The 16,500-nt window shown below is 37.0% G+C and overlaps 1 protein-coding gene across 1 annotated transcript in view; it reads left to right on the top strand.

The window, feature by feature from the left end:
* KIF18A (kinesin family member 18A) overlaps positions 1–16,500 on the top strand; it is a 30,842-nt gene that overhangs the window by 4,411 nt on the left and 9,931 nt on the right. The window contains exons 5-12 of the mRNA XM_009873529.1: positions 3,218–3,415; positions 4,544–4,720; positions 5,595–5,669; positions 5,948–6,057; positions 7,797–7,959; positions 11,544–11,708; positions 12,849–12,970; positions 13,374–13,612. Of these exons, the coding sequence (XP_009871831.1) occupies positions 3,218–3,415; positions 4,544–4,720; positions 5,595–5,669; positions 5,948–6,057; positions 7,797–7,959; positions 11,544–11,708; positions 12,849–12,970; positions 13,374–13,612 (1,249 nt within the window). The remainder of the gene's footprint in view (positions 1–3,217; positions 3,416–4,543; positions 4,721–5,594; positions 5,670–5,947; positions 6,058–7,796; positions 7,960–11,543; positions 11,709–12,848; positions 12,971–13,373; positions 13,613–16,500) is intronic.

The following is a 16,500-nucleotide window of genomic DNA, read 5'->3' as shown; positions in this document are numbered from 1 at the left end:
TCCTGCTCTAAAAGCCTCCATGTTTCCTTATATACCTTAGACGTCTGTTTGAAGTTGCCCTTCTTGTTTCTAATTTCCCCTGAGGTCTTGCCCGCGGTTGAACATTTGAGGCAAGGACTTGTTACGAAGTTATCCAGTTTGAGAGCTGCACTGGGGGGCGGGGGGTTGTGCTTCTTTAATAAGGCACAAGTACAATGCTGCTGACTGAGATCAGAGAATGGACTTCTGATTTCTGTTTCTTTTCTTGCTGGGCTGGAGTGCCTTACCTCCCTCAGCTTTACTCAGGAAAAAGTTCTGGATTATGTTATGTGGAAGGTTTTTGCATTCTTCTCAGTTGATTTCTAAAGGTGACAAGCAATAAAAATAGGTAGATGTTGCAGACTCGCAGTGTCTTTAAGGCTACAAACAATTCTGTGAATGGGGATGCTGGAGTTTGTCTTCTCCAGGCTATGTTCTATATTTTTTCTGGCAAGTTGATCTCACTGTAGATACATCTGCTGTTAGCAAAAGTTGCATATTCACCAAATAAATGGTACCGACAGCATTACTATACATTTCTCTTACCACAATTTTGTTTGAATCTGTGACAAAAAATTGATTGGTATGCATAATCAGATTTACACTTCTTTATTTTTTTTACTTTTTTAAATTCATCATTTCAAACTATTTCCATCTTATAGACAGCAAAAGTGAACCAAATAGGAATTCTTGCATTTGTGAGGATTGGTTTACGTTCTGGCAATATAAGTAAAACGTAATGAAAACAAAGATCTTCTCATATCTAAATATTGTAGGAATAGCAAATATATAATTTCTCTGTGTGTATATGTATTAAAAATGCAGCTTGTTTGCAATGCACTGAACAAAACCTGTCATACTCAGTGGTTTTGTAAATGCTTTTCCTATGTTATAAAGTGAACAAGCTTTGTTTGTTATTTTTTTGTGATTATTATTATGTACACACTGTAAATTGCATGAGAAAGTATAAATAACAATACCTTGAACGTTTACCAAATACTGTTGCGGTAAGCAATTGACTTTAAAAAGCAAAAAGTATATAGTTTCACAGCTCATGTATGTTAGGCCCTGAATGATTTTTCTCTGAGATTATTAGTGATAATAGAATTTTTAAGACTGCTCAAGCTGGTGTGAATGTTTTTATCTTTGAGTTTGTGATTCTGTCTTTGTTTTTCTGTGTCTCTGTGGCAGTCCTGGACAGCAAAGTAGCCTCGATTGTGTAAGAGGCACTGGCTGTCTCTTAGCCAGTCTCCATATGCAACTGCAGGCAGTTAAATGACATGCTGGATTGAGCTTGGTATTCGTGGGCAAATGTCTGGGTTGTAGAACTTCAGGTTTTTACTTCTTGGTTTGTTAACTTTTTGGAGCAAGATGTTATCCGGAACTGACTCAGAAAGTACTAGAAGTCTTGGCCTGGGACGTCTTGAGCTGATTTTAGAGATGCAAGTTTTGCCTTACTGTACCATCTGTCTCAGGTTTGAAATCTCTATCTAGGTCAGGCAATTACTGCATCTGAAAGTAAAATCCCAATTGCCACATGGTTCTATTGAAAGTATTCTGCTGACGGACAAAGAAACAGAAAAGATTCTGCTTTGGGGCATTTCCTGCATCTTTTGAATCTTTATAAAAGCTTGAATCATACAACGTAGTTTGGCTGTCAGTCCATCGTTCCCTACTTCGCTAATGATAGTTACTGGGCTCTGGTAGAGTGCTACCAGCCTGAGATAGCTGATTTACCAAGGTAAGTACAGGGAAATGGCTGTTTTTATGTATTATGCTAGAAATAGTACAACAGAACTTGTATTGTTTCATATAGAAAAATCTCTATTTGCTATGGACATACTTTCTGTGGAAAGTAATAAGAATTTTACTCACTCCCAACATTTGTCAATTTTTTTCTCTTATAAATTGCTATAAAGACCTAATTTCTCATGCACAAACTTTAGAACTACAGAACTGGTGGCAAGATACTGGCTTTATTAGTCAATCACCTGGTATATATGGCAGCTCTTTCCTGGTTCACTGTCTCAAAGTGTGTTCATGAAAGTGTTGGTAACCATTAGCCTTACAAATGGGGAGGGACTTGGCACAAAAGCAGGGGAAATTTATAGAGAATCCTGCAAAAGTCATCTAAGGATAACTGTAATTCTTATTGACTATATAATCATACTCTACCTAATTCTTCATAAACCTGAGGAAAGAATACCTTTAACAGTAGAAGGAAGTAAAAGCATTTAGTTCCTTGTATAACTCCTGTACTATGAAAATTTCAGGAAGGAAGGGGTGAGGGGAAACAAAGTGGCCTCAGGTGTCACAGCTTTCTGAAAGCCCCTGCAGTGGTATGTGTTTTCACAGCCATAGATGAGTATTGTTCCACTGTTAATGGTGGTTAGTTTTGTCTAAAGCACTGAAAGTCCAGCTTTTTTCCTATTCTATTCCCGTATGTATCTTTATGGCATACTCTTAAAGGCACCTTTAAAAATGAAATATTATTCATTTAAGCGCAATAGTGTGATAAACATCTTGAGTGCGGAAGCGTTGAGAGCTGTTTTAGCTGCGAAGCTTGTTTGAAGCTCACAGTCTTTGCCACTGTGGTAAGCCTCAGCCCAGCTGCTTGATTAATCCTCTGCAGCTGGATGAGGGAGAGAATCAAAAGGGCAAAAGTGAGAGGGAAGCATCTTGCAGCTCATTTAAGTGGAGACAGGGGGAAGCAATTGCTTGCCGTGAGCAGACTGATGCCCAGCGTCAAGCAAGGGCTACTTTGGCCAACCTTTTGGTCAGTTGGGGTCAGCTGTTCCCTTACAACCTCTTGCCCACGGCCTTGACAGAGTACAGCTGCTGTTCAGCAAAAGCTAAATGCTGGTGTGCTATTAGTGCTGTTTGGGTCAAATCTGAAAGCATCTTAAGGGCTGCTATGCAGAAAATTAACTCTATTCCAGCCAAACCCAGTGCAACTGCATCTGCTTCTCTTGCCCTACTCATACGTAAAGCAAGCGAGTTTAAGAGGGAAGTGGATTCACTATATTCCCTTAGGCCAAACTGCCTGGTGGTGTTAGGTGTGTGCTGAAAGGTTTAATTGTATTCCAATATGAATTTCTGAAATGGTTGTTATGCTGTAAAATTAACTTACTGCTTAGAGTAATAACAAACTGGTTAGTGGTTACTTTGTAATTTTCTTTTTTCTTTGTTTTAATTGTAGATTTATCTAAGGCAGCAAGATAAAACAGCTAGTATTAATCAAAATGTTCGCATCGCCAAAATGTCTCTCGTTGACCTGGCAGGATCTGAACGTGCCAGGGCAACAAATGCCAAGGGAGCTCGTTTTAGAGAGGGAACAAATATTAACCGCTCTCTGCTAGCCCTCGGAAATGTCATTAATGCCTTGGCAGATCCAAAGGTATGTGCTGCTTTCCCATGGACTATTCACTTCTGAGTGTTCTAAAAATGGTTTTTTAAATGGTAAACTCTCCTTGAGGAATGGGGATTATATTGTTGATGCTTCTCAAATCATTATTTTCCTTTAAGGTTTTCTCACAGTTTTCTACCATACATCCACACACCCCCACACACAGATCTCCCCCCACCTCCTGCTCACAGTAGTGAATTACTCTCCTGATATGGCTCACCAGCTCAAGGGAAGGAGTGGGGACAGTGTTTGTGGGGGGAGAATGACAAAAGCTCCTGAACATTTGCCAAAGTCAAGTTCATTGCCTGCAGCTACACCCTTTTTGTTCCTCTGGTCAGCTAGCAATTTCGCCCTTCAGCTACTCCAGGCGAAAATGGTGAGAGCTTTTATTTCTGTTCCTGGTGCTACACATTCTCTTCACCATCTTGCTGGAGTGTGAGGCAGGATTTACAATCTGTACTATGGACATAAGTAGGATTCTTCATGTTGACTTACGGTTGGACTCGATCTTGAAGGTCTCTTCCAACCACAACTGTTCTATGATTCTGTGATTTGATGTGAGATTGAGGTCCTGGTGACCTAACTTTTTACCATGAGGTGAAGATTCTGTAAATGTGATTGAAAAAAGCTTCACAAAGCAGACTTTGGGTTGCTTGGAAGAGTAGTATAGAGTTTCCATCCTTGGAGATGTTCAGAACCCAGCTGGGCATAGTCCTTCGCAGCTTACTCTAGCATACCCTGCTTTGAGCAGAGGATTGGACAAGAAGGATTTTTGAGAGGTCCTTCTCAACCTTGATTAAACTACTTTCAGTTCACAGAATTATGTAGTCTTCCTTTTTTGTTAGTTGCCCACGTAACAAAAATAGTTGTTGCATATCCAGACATCAGAAGGTTTCCTGGTTAATACACGTGTTAGAAATGTATTAAACAGTTCCAAGAGATGGAAAACTATTTGATGTATATATGTAATTTTGAGAAACATTACTTATATCCAAGAGAAGCTCCAAGGCTGCTTGTTGTGTTTTCTGGCATTATTAAAATTCCAAACAGACCTTTAGGCAGGGGAATATTTAAAGTACAATTGACTAATCCATTAAAAATACATGTGACTCTTTCTAGAGCAAGAAACAGCATATTCCTTATCGAAACAGCAAGCTCACTCGTTTGTTGAAAGATTCTCTTGGAGGAAATTGCCGAACAATAATGATAGCTGCTGTTAGTCCATCTTCTATGTTCTATGATGATACATACAATACTCTTAAGTATGCAAACCGAGCGAAGGATATCAAGTCTTCTGTGAGTATGTTGGTACTGATTGATCTTTTGTCCAAGGATAGTAACGTAGTATTAAGAGCAGGAGAGTTATTTCTTTTAGAAGGTTATAACTTGTTTAACTTTTGTCTCAACATTTTGTTCAGTTACGTCTTCTTTCTGACAGTCAGCTCTTCATCATCTGAGTGGTAGATTGTAATAGACAGAGTTCTGGCCCAAAAGCAATTTAATGTCATTAATGGGATTATGCTGCCAGTCTGAAAGACTTTGTGTGCATCAGATTGAGTAATAATCCTCATCTGGCAGAATGCACAGCCACTTTCAGTGTCTCACTATTACTTTCTCAGAGAACTGTAAAGCATATTAAAGAAATGTCTGAGTACAAGACAAGAGCCTGTCCAGGTTTGTTACAGGTAGAATTCAGCTGGAGTCAAGAAGCCCAATGAAAATATATTGATAATTGAAAAGCTACAGGGGTGTCCTGTCTTCTACTCTCTTATTCTGACTTTTTTCATGATCCTTTGTATCGCGGCTACTTATTTCTTTTATGTATTATGGGGGTAGCTGTAGTTGTCATTTTGTGCATGCTTAAAGATAGTTTTTATAGTAAAATGCACAAGATACACCTTAAATAGTAAAACAGAATAAATTGAAAATGTGCTTTCATGTATAAATGTGTGTATTGTTCTCATGAGGGAACTGGTATGGCCATAGGTGTGCAACAGATGACTGCAGAAGTTGAGTGTCATTTTTATTGTGCAAGACAGGATTTTACTCATCCCTTTCTTAATAATTTAGTGCAAGTGTAATTATGTAGTACTTACACACAGTATATTTATTATGCAGGAAAACATAAAGGAGCCTTCTTAAATTCTAACCTGTTTATTTACGTTAACAGCTGAAGAGCAATGTTGTTAGTCTGGACAGTCACATAAGCCAATATGTTAAAATTTGCAATGAACAAAAGAAAGAGGTACGTGAATAAATCTATTGTTAAAAGTTTGAAAGATTGTAACAACTTTGAATATAGAAAAATGTGTGTGGGTTTGAAACTAATTCTCCCATATACTCTTTTCAAGTAAGAAAGACGTTTTTGTCTTCTAAGAAGATTAACACCTACTGCTGTTTGTAAAGCTCTTCAAGACATAAGCACAGAATGATAGGTTTAAAAAAAAAGTAAAAAAAACCTTACAGCAGAAAAAAAACTGAAACCCAACAATATCCCAAATAAAGGTACCTTTTGTGATTTAGATCCTAATGTTGAAAGACAAGCTGAGAGAATACGAAGAAAAGCAAGCAAGCATTCCTGAAAATTATAATGCTGCAGTACTTCCAAACAACCAGCAAGTGGAAATACGAAGGTAAATTAATCATAATGTGATCTTGCTTCAGAACTGGAGTTTCCATAACTTGTGAAAGCATTGCTAAAGCAAACTTACTCTTTGCAACATTGGTTTCATTGTTTTTAATATTGCTTTACTTAGACTAGGTGTGACTTTGCATAACTTATCACTTCTTTCCAGAACAATGATGCCAATGTGTACTTGAGGAGGTATCCTGATATTAACATTCTAGGAAGATTATTCACTGAAACATTTCAAGAAAATGTACTCAATCCTCAAGAAGCTGACATAGCTCACCCTGGCACACAATTTAGATCAGTCGTGAGGGCATTGCATCTATAGTTACTTGATTATGAAGGTTTTTAAAAAGCTTATGTGCTGTTTGGGGTTTTCTTTGTTAAAGCTTGTCAGTAGCTTTCTTATTGTAATGAAGATTTTTCATTGTAAATTTGGATATTTTGGTCTCAAGGCTACTGTTGCTATTTTGTGTTAACATGCAGATGAAAGTCTACTGTTAATAACACAAGATTTTAGCACAAGTATTTGCCTAGGAAGCTCCAGAGCTCTGTAGGGCTAACAATTTCATTTCTTCTACCAGAAGCTAAAGATTTCTGAGAAAAATAACAGCCGTGTTTAATCTTGATTGTTTAAAGTAATGTAATGTAGGGTTTCAGAAAAACTAAAATTAAATGTAAATTTTATAAATTTCTTTTCCTGTTTTGAGCTGTAAACTGACCTTTCAGATCTGACTTCTGTTGTTCCTCTTGTGTTTTTTGAAGAATCTCCATGTGAAAGCCCTATCTGTACGTGTGCACACGTACCTATGTATGCGTACATATGTACGTACACATATCCAGTGACAGACAAAAATGAAATGGTTATTGCCAAAGATTTGGTAGCAAAAATATTTGGTGCAGTGATGAGAAATGGCTGCCAGCCAGACAATGAACTAAAAATTCATCAAATGAAAGTAGTTAAAAAACCACCAAGCAAAACAACTAAACAGCCAAACAGCTGGTCTCTATGTGGGCTGATCAATAACATAATGATAGAAATAGAATGATAAATGTAATAAAATAGGGTAGTGTTATATTTGAGTGTTAAATAATAAAGAAAGGCAATACACTTAACAAGTTGAACATGATAGCAGTGAAAGCTTCCCGATAGATCTGTCTGTGGAACAGTCTTACTTGGAGGGTGATAGAAGTCCATCTCACAGGACTTTTAAAAGTAGGCAGGGTCCTTTAAGTAAGAGAAAGTTACTTAGTTTTAAAGTTATATTATCAATAAACTGGTCTCTGCATATCTCATTGCTTATTTATGAGAATTCTTCACCTAGATTTATTTGAGTAACTTTTTATATTGGCCCTTTGAATGTGGCATTTTTTAACTTGAAAAACCAGAGGTGAAAATAAAAACCTGTTCAAAGCAAAATGTTTTCCGACCTTCATTTTACTGGCATTCCCTAGGTTTCGATAAAACCTCATTCAGATTATCTAAATTTAATTTTTGAAAGTGTAGGTTTTCTAAGTGATATTGATAGTTCTGACAGTTTTCTTGCATATTTTTGCACTGTAAGTCTTTAAGTGCAGACTGTATAGATAGTAACCATGTAGGGTAAGAGCTCTTGATACTCCACAGCTGACTATTCCTGTATTTTATTAACTTGAAATTGAAAGTTTGCCTTGTAAAAGAGAGGGTAATTAGAAAAGTCTTTAAGTAATCCCTTATTTTTTCTTATCCTTTGGTTCTAATAGATACAAAGAAATCCTTAAAAATGTGTTTGCAAACCGTGTGGAAATCAGAAAAGAATACCTCAAGTTGGAAATGCAGCTGAAAGAAAATGCGCTGAAGACATATTACCAGAAACAATGTCACGAACAAATTCAACTGATGTGCTCTGAAGAAAGAGTAGAAAAGGTGAGTTTTCTGTTATGTAATTCAAGGTATCATCTCTCTTCATTTTGCTACACTAATGTGTGAATTTTGCTTAAGTAATTATATAACTAGTTAATGCTTACATATTTAATTCAAATGGGAATTCATAATTCATAATTTCATAAGGAAAAGCATAGACCTTGTGCAAAATAAGATAGATTCTCACCGTTGCTGTTTTTGGTTGTCACCAGGTAGATATTTGGACAGCTGCTTAAGGACAGAGTCATGTGAACTGAAATAATCATATTTAGTTGCCTTGAATTTTAAGAGAAGAATTTGGGAGACTAAGTATGAACAAATGCTATTGTGCAGCATTAAATGTTCATGTCATTCTAGAAGAATCGAAGTATAAATAAGTAAGCATGGTTAGATAGTATCTTATTTTTTCTGATAGAAGTCACTGTAAAGGAATATATGTTTTATGTAAATATGAAGTTGAGGGGTGGGGCTGATATTGCTTAGTCACAGTAACAATCTGTATTTGGCCAAAAAGGATAGTTTACCATATGACTATTTTTTTCCCCAGTGATTCACATGAAATTTGGTCCTTAGGTAAATGTCAAAGTAAAAATACATCACACATTTTTGCTTGTCGTTAATGAAGATATTTCAAGTGACTAATCCATTCTAGAATTCTCTCTTATGCCACAGAAACTCCAAAGTAATATTTTCTATCTGTGCCATCCTTTTAAATGCTGCTTATGGTGGAGCCTAGCTGAATCTCCGTTCATAATGAGGAGTTGTACCTTCATACCCTGTTTCATACAAATGCTTTTGATGAGCTGATTTAACGTATTTTGAATGTTAGCAATGCTGCACTCAAATGTTGGTTAACTTACAGACGTGATTAACTAAGGGTCAAGAGTCACTGTCCTTATAAGTATGATGCCATATTTCATAACAAGTGTAAGTCACTGTAATGGTAGGATTAAATGTCCGTTTGTGACTACTGTGGAACAAACTGGATTTTAATTTGGAATCCAGTTATTTGATTACCAAAGCGATGACTCACATTTCCCTTGCATGCAGTAATGTTTCTTTTCTTTCTCGTATTTTTACACACTTGCTATTTTCCTAGATACTTCTGGGTTTTCCCTGTAAAATACGCTGTTAGGCCACTGGGATATTTGACTTATAAAGTATTTTCTAATGTTGTACTTAATTGTCCATGCTTAGTAACTAGATATAATAATGATTTTAGGTAAGTTAGCACAAAGCAAGTGATACCTATACCCCAGTCTGAATTCAAAACAATAATTTCAGAGAGAAGGAGAAAACTTGGGTATGAGTTTAGGTTACCTTAACATCTGTTCTTATGAAAGCTTACCTGTTGCAAAAATTCATCGCAAGTTATACTGTGAAATTCAGTCTATCCTGGGCCACTAATAGATCGTTTCCATTTTCCATGCAACTCTGTTTCCAGCTTTTTTAGAACTTGATGATGCCGATTTAAAAAGCTTGTTCCTTTGGGGTTTTCCTGTTGTGTGCTAACTATTGGCTACAGCAGTGTCAGCCAGAAAACCTTTGTGTCAATAGGACAACATGCCTAGAGCATTCCTTGTTGTCTGGAAAAGTAAAAAGATAATATATGCCCCTGTGTGATAGTTACTTTTAACTATTTTGCTGAGTTTGAAGAAGTCTGCTCAGCTTTGACCTATTTTATTTTGAAGGCTTCTGCATCGCATCAGTCATGGAATCTATTTTACTTTATTTTTAAAGACATAGCAAAAAACTTGCTGGTACTTTGATAGCCTTTAAAAAAAGTGTATTAGGTTTAAAATCACTGCTACCTTTTTAATTGCCACTTGAATGGGGTTTTTGTTTTGGTTTTTTTACTGTCTGGAAAAGGAGTGCACGCCTGGAAAGCAGGCAGTCAGTCTTGGCTTCAGTTTTTCTGCTGAATCCAGCATGGATTCAAAAACACTTGTTGTAGTATCTTGCAGTTCTTCAAGCCTGGAGGGGGTGATTTCTTCTACATCTCTTGTTATATTAGTTTTTTCAATTATGAAACAGAGTAACAACCAAGTATCTTGTCTAGGACTACATGTTTTTCAGAGGCTGTGTACAGCTAGCACACATAACCGTGTTTTTCCTGTTGTAGCACATGGATGTAGCATGTCTTCTTCCTGGGGACCAGTGGGGTGGGTTCATCAAATGGTGGGAGATTGTCAATACCGCTGCCAGTCCTAACGCTTCTCCTGTGTTGTGTAAAAGCTGAAGTATGCAGAACAATGCCTTTGGGTGTCTGCTTCAGCAGTCCTGAAAGCTCTCTCTTAGTCTCACTGGTGAAAGTGATGACTGCAGGCCTTAGTATGGCAGTTAACTCTTCTTCCCAGTACTTTCTGTAAGGAGCTAGTCCTTTACAAAGTGACTTTGTCTTTTCTGGATCCTCTACCATCTAAATAGAGCAGACAGTCTAAACAGAACGCCAGGTGAAGGTCTGGCTGCAATCTAATGTTTGACCTGGTAAGCTGTGGGGAGTGCTCACTTAATTCAGGTGTCTTTACCAGGCTGCTGCTGTGTTCCGCATGGCTGGTGTTGAAGTGAGCGCTTTGAGTCGTCAGCTTAAGAAATGCAGTCCGCATCTCGCCCTGTACCATTCCCTATTTCTACATGTGCAGAAGGATACCAATTAATTTCCGCTTCTTAGTTATGTTCAGAGTTTCTTACGATATTTTATAACAGATCTAATTTGGCCTGCTATGCTAAATATGTGCATTTATTCTAATTGGGGAAGTTTTCTTTTAGAGTGTTAATTTTTGATTGTTTGGGCACAGAGAATTAGTTTATATAATCTGTGTAAACAGAGTTCTGGTTGTTTGGGTTTGCTGAATGTGTTCATATACTTCAGATGTTTGTGGGTTTTTGTTTAGTTAAAAAAAGACACAGAAGATTAGGCAAAGCTGAACTCTGTGAATCCTAGCTAAAGTTATACAGCAAAATATAGTGGTCTTTTGAACAGAAAGAGTCACCTGGTTTGTTAGGACACTGCCTCATTCATATCTAGCTCGCTGTTGTTGGTATCGTGTCTTTTTGTTGTCAGTTTTCAGAGAAGCATCAGACGAATTTTGACACTTGAAGGTAGAGGGCTTTTCGTTTTGCCAAGTACTTTATCCTGTAATGGGCTTCTTCTAGGATATACCGCATTAGGAGAGCAAAGCAGATAATTCCTTCTTTATGTTCATGCTTGAGTTACTAGGAAATATTAAGTTACGCTGTATCTAGAAGTGTGTTTGTATGTGCAGGTTTTTCCAGTCTTTCCGACTTAATTAGGGCCTAGAACAGAAATTGGTCAAATCCAATATATTATTATTTAAAGGAATAATCAAATGACTATAGTTGTCTCTGTTATAAGGGCTTCCAGAAAAAAATATTCTGAAACTGTTTAAATGCAATTCAGTAATGCCTGCAAGGAGAATATGCTACTTGATTTTTATTGAACAGGCTAAAAATGCAAAATGATGTTGATGCCTAGTTGAACATAAAAGTATAGGAAAAATCTCTTTTTGTATAGAGATGCTTGAGAACATAATTTGAAAGTTTTTCCTTTAAATGCCGCTTTTTAGGCCACTTGCAAGCGTGATCAGAGACTTGCAATGCTTAGAACCCAGCGCGTACACGTGCAGAAGAGAAAAGAAGAGGAGGTTGAACATTTTGAGGAAAATACCGGTTGGCTGCATCGTGTTGAAAATGAAATGCGCCTCCTGGGTCAAGATGGGAGTATTCCAGAGGTAAAATGCCTTTCACTTTAGGGGCAGATTTCAGGTGTGGTGGGCAACACCTGACTATAGTTAAAAATAGATTTATTTTTTTCCTCTCTTGCTTCTACTCATGGCTTCTGCCATTCTTTCAAGGTGGTTTCAAATTCTAGTGTTAGCTGTTTCTGTTCTCTGCCTTGAAAGTACTTCATCATTTGTTTAAGTATTCCTTGTTCATAAAAGTAGACGATTACACACAAAAATGCATGCTAAAGGGGAATGAGTTTGCTATGGCTGAGCAGTTCTGATGGCTGCCACAGTGTTGATCCTGGTCCTGGCTCCGCTTGGCTGTACAGTAGCTCCTGATGCTTGTCCAGCTGTATGGCAGCCTAATTCTTAGCTTGGCCAAAAAACCCATCTTTTTTTGAAGGGTGCTGGGAGAGGAGTGGGAAGGGTGAAAGAAGTGGGAAGTTATGTCAAGTTCTCTGCCAACCAGAGTCAGCTCTGTGCAACCTCAGGCAAGCACCACAGCTGACGGCAGGGAAGGGATGAAGGTCTGTGCGGGAACGAGGAGAAGAGGAAAAGAACGGTGGGCGGTTGTTCCGCGCTGCCTTGTAGTTTCAGCCAGCAGTTGGAGTGACTTAAATGATAGTGTAATGAATGCCTGTGTGACTCAAAATGGAATATATTTCAATACCTGTATTTTTATTGGAACCGCTAAAATGTGTTGATACCTTAAAAGAAATTAAATTTACAATATTTCAAACAGGATACTGGCATCTCAGGAAGATGACTGAATACAGGGAAGACACTGTCCCAGACAATGTCACTGAAACTCAGATATGGAGCAAGCACATAGTAAAAGAGGCAAACATATTTCGAGGCATGCAGAAAGCATACATGGGTGCCTGTTGGATTCTTAATGTGAATTACAACACACCCACCATTGGTCAAAGGAATCTACAAAACAGTATTTATGCAAGTAAATAAAAATCAGACGAATCATACTTTTCTACCATAAAACTTTCTTATCATAATATAGACCCACTCCTTTACTTTTCAATATAGGATGAAGTAATTTTTAGTTTAAATTTTAGTTTCTCACTATCAGTTTGACCTGCAGCTGTTTATGTTTTGGTTTTGTTTTTTTTTTTTCCTTGCTAATTTACGAAGGAACTCTGTAAAGATCTGCAGTGTTGCCATTTAAACCTAGAAGTTAAGGACCTGAAAATCCAGATTGAGCACATGTTAACTTTGGTGTCCCTTCAAGATCAGCATTATAAGCAGACAGAGAAGTAAGTATGATTTCATAGCAGATTTGATAAGAGTTTTATTGTGATATTTGTAACTTCCAAAGACATATCGATGGAATTTAGTTTTAGTTTAAAAATATTTTTCTCCAGGTTTTTTTCTAGGTTAGAATTCTGCTTTCTTAAGCAAAAAGTTATGTAAAATAATATGCACTTCATGCTTAACCATGAATATTTCCTCTCAGTTATGGTATTCACCCAAAATAAATGAAAATAAATTGCACAGCATAACTTGGAGGGGGGAGGAGGACGGAAGACGTGGTAAAAACCCTCTCATATTCCTAATAGTGGCAGTGCTAGTAAGGCTCAGATTAGTTATGATTTAATCACTAGTAAGGATCAGATTAGTTATTATTTAGTTGTATTTGTCTTGCCTCTTGTTTTACAGAGTACTAAATACTTTGCTTCCAGTTCTTCGCAAGCAATACCTGACTTTGAAAGAAGCTGGGTTGACAAATGAGTTAGCTGAGACTGAATTTGGGGAGGTTGAGCAGCTGATTCAAAGACAAAAATCTGTGGTTTGGGCTGACCAGACTGAAGAAAAGGAACAAAATCAAAACTGTGAACTAGAGTTGTCAGCAGTCTTTGCATTCCCACAACTTGTGAGCAGACCAAACACCCCATGCCGTAAGTCTGTAGTTATTTTGTTCTCTGTTGGAAATACTTTTTTAAATGTCTCCTGCAAAAGCTGTTTGTCATCCATAAACACAGTTGAAGCACACTTCCACAAATACTGAAGCCAAATGTAAAACCAAGCCTCAGACCCACTTTCCTTAAATTATATACCAATCTTAATTGGATGTAGGAAATCAGTTTATTTTTCAATGGCTACACACCCTCTCCAACAGATAACTCCCTCCTCCTCTTGTAAGATACACCATATATCAATGTTCCTAGATCCCAAGAGTGTTACTAATAATACAATTTGAACTTTTCACATGACGTTGATGGAAAAGGAATCATAGTGTCAGTAAGTATTATAATTCTGTTCCAGTGATTCAAAATGATAAGCAACTACTAGAATTTTGCGCAGTTTCAAGAAATAGCCTTGAGGAGGGTGAGACTTCCCATGAATTACAGGTTGATGTGGAATCAAGTTAGTACAATATTTTATAAGTTTACTTCTCTAAGAATCAAGAGATTCACCATTTCTGCTATATTCTGATGGCCTCTTTTTTTCCCCATAACTTTACGTAGCTGGCTTTTCTTCTTTAGCTGTAAAGTGAGTCGCCCTGAAGTGTGGCCTGGGTAAAAAGGGAGGAAGAGTGCTTAGAGGAGGCACTATTCTCAGGGGTAACAAGCAAAATCTTTCTGATTACAGCTAATAACCCATAATATTGAAAGACATCCATTAGTAACAGGGAGAAGCTGGTAGTTGTGGAAGAGCACTGACCCCTGTGGCAGTGTGCAATCAGTTCCAAGCTTCCTTTATCTTTCTTCTTCTATACAGCTCACCCAGGAGTTCCGAATTATTCTGCCAAAGCCATTTGTTATTTCTGTTCTCATTCAATGTGTGCAGGATTATTTCACCGATGTTTGTATTGCCATTGATCATACCATGTAGTTGATGCCCAGTATTTCATTGTCTGCACTGTAAAGGTCAGATTGTGTTGAGGGTGGGCTGATGGTCAGGGGTTTTTTTTGTGGGGGGAAGGCAAAGATTGGTATTGGGTTGGTTTTAGATTGGGTTGTTGGGTTGTTTTTTGGTTTGTTTTTATGTTGTTTTTTAGGAGGAGTGGATTTGGTTTTGTGTTTTCAGAAAGGAGGAAGAAAGGTTTGCAGATGTTCATGCTTCATATTTTGTCTGCCCATGCTGATCGGGGATTCAGCAAGGTTGAAAGCAATTGTTGGCTTGCCTGTTTCTCCTTCCTGCATGAAGTGAGGAAGTTTGTCAGGAGTTAGAAGAGTTTTCATGTTCTAAGCTTAAGTCACTGTACAGAAGACAACGTATTGCTAATAAGTACTAAAGTACTGAGAACTTGACATTAGAAACTTGAAATTGAGTTGGAATTGCATTGAGAATTGGCTTTGTGTACTGGAAAAAGTTCTAAAAATGATTGGAGATTCAGTTGTTTAATTTCAAACACTGAGATAACAAATATGAACAGTGGCAGCTCTGCTCATAAAAAACAAAATCTTTTCAGACAGTATTTTTACCATATTTTAATCTATATTTTAATACTACTGGTGTTAACACAATTATTTCCATACATCTTGGGAGGTGTGGTGGAAAAATTAATTCACTTACCAGTGCTTTAACAAATGTTCTGTTGAGCACAAAATAAATGCAATGAAGTGGCTCTTAAATTGTGTGAATTAACATTTAAAATATGTTCAACTATTAGCTCGTGTTACGTTACAGAAAACTTTTTCTTGTGCACAATGTATGTAGCAAACTGTTATGAAAAAAAAACCAACATAAACCAGAAAAAAATATATTAGCGTGGGAAAATGTGAAGTAGTACAAGGGCAACATCCCAGCCAGAAATAGGAAGGATGTAGTAATTTCTCTTTCCCTTTTAGGATGAAAGAAATTATTTGAGAATCCAATTCCTTCTCCTTAAAGTCATCTCAGAAATATGTCTGGCAAATGTTAGCAGGAACTGACCTAAGAATTTAGTGAACAAATAAAAAGGAAGATTTATACTGATCCCCTCTCACTTTTGATGCATTGATATTTTATTATTTATAATTTCTTACATTTATTGGGGAAGAAATAGTGCCACCAAGATGAAATAAACAACCAAAACACAATTAGCCATGAGCTACTCAGTGGTCATTATTCCGTATATAAAAATCTATATTTCACATATAACATAATTGCACAGGCTTCAACTTGTGTAAGGGAGAAGGAGAAATGCAGTTCATTTCTTGTGATTTTTTTTTTTTTAATAAAAAAAATCTCCATTTGAATATAAATGTCACCTTCTGTTATTCTCCCAGAAATTTCTTTTCTAAATAATCTGAGGGAGAGTGTAGAAAAGTTAATTGGTGGCACTGTAATGTTTCTCTCCTATGAAACCGAAGTCTAGAGAGTCTTAGAGGAAGAGAAGTGCATTGGGCCTGCTGGTAACAACTGTGATGTGCTGCTTTTGAACCAGTATTAATACATATTTGAAAGAATGTATTTTGAGAGAAAATCCCTATGCAAAAATGAGATACTACTTCTGTAAAAAACAGTAAAATTTGTGAGAACAATATAAATTCTTCTTCAATTTAAATTTCTGGAGTTAATAATTACATATCTTTTGAACTCAAAAGCACCTAAGAATGGATGCTATGTGTTATTTATATTTGGAAATTACAAAGTCATTAATGAACTACAAATGACTCTAGTCACTGCGCTTTTAAAATGGTAATGATGCAGAAAAACGTCTTTACTTACAGAAACCGCTGAATTTTGCATGTCACAAAGCATGAGGTGCTAATTACAGAAACATTTTTTATGACACTGACAGTTAACTGGGTGTCCTGTTAGAGAGAACCATGACATTGTTCAGATGCAAATGAGTTGT

Source organism: Apaloderma vittatum, unplaced genomic scaffold (genome assembly GCF_000703405.1).
Source record: "Apaloderma vittatum isolate BGI_N311 unplaced genomic scaffold, ASM70340v1 scaffold21017, whole genome shotgun sequence".
Classification (NCBI taxonomy): Eukaryota; Metazoa; Chordata; class Aves; order Trogoniformes; family Trogonidae; genus Apaloderma; species Apaloderma vittatum.
Note: the sequence above shows the minus strand (reverse complement) of the source record. Positions and strands in the feature narration are given on the sequence as shown.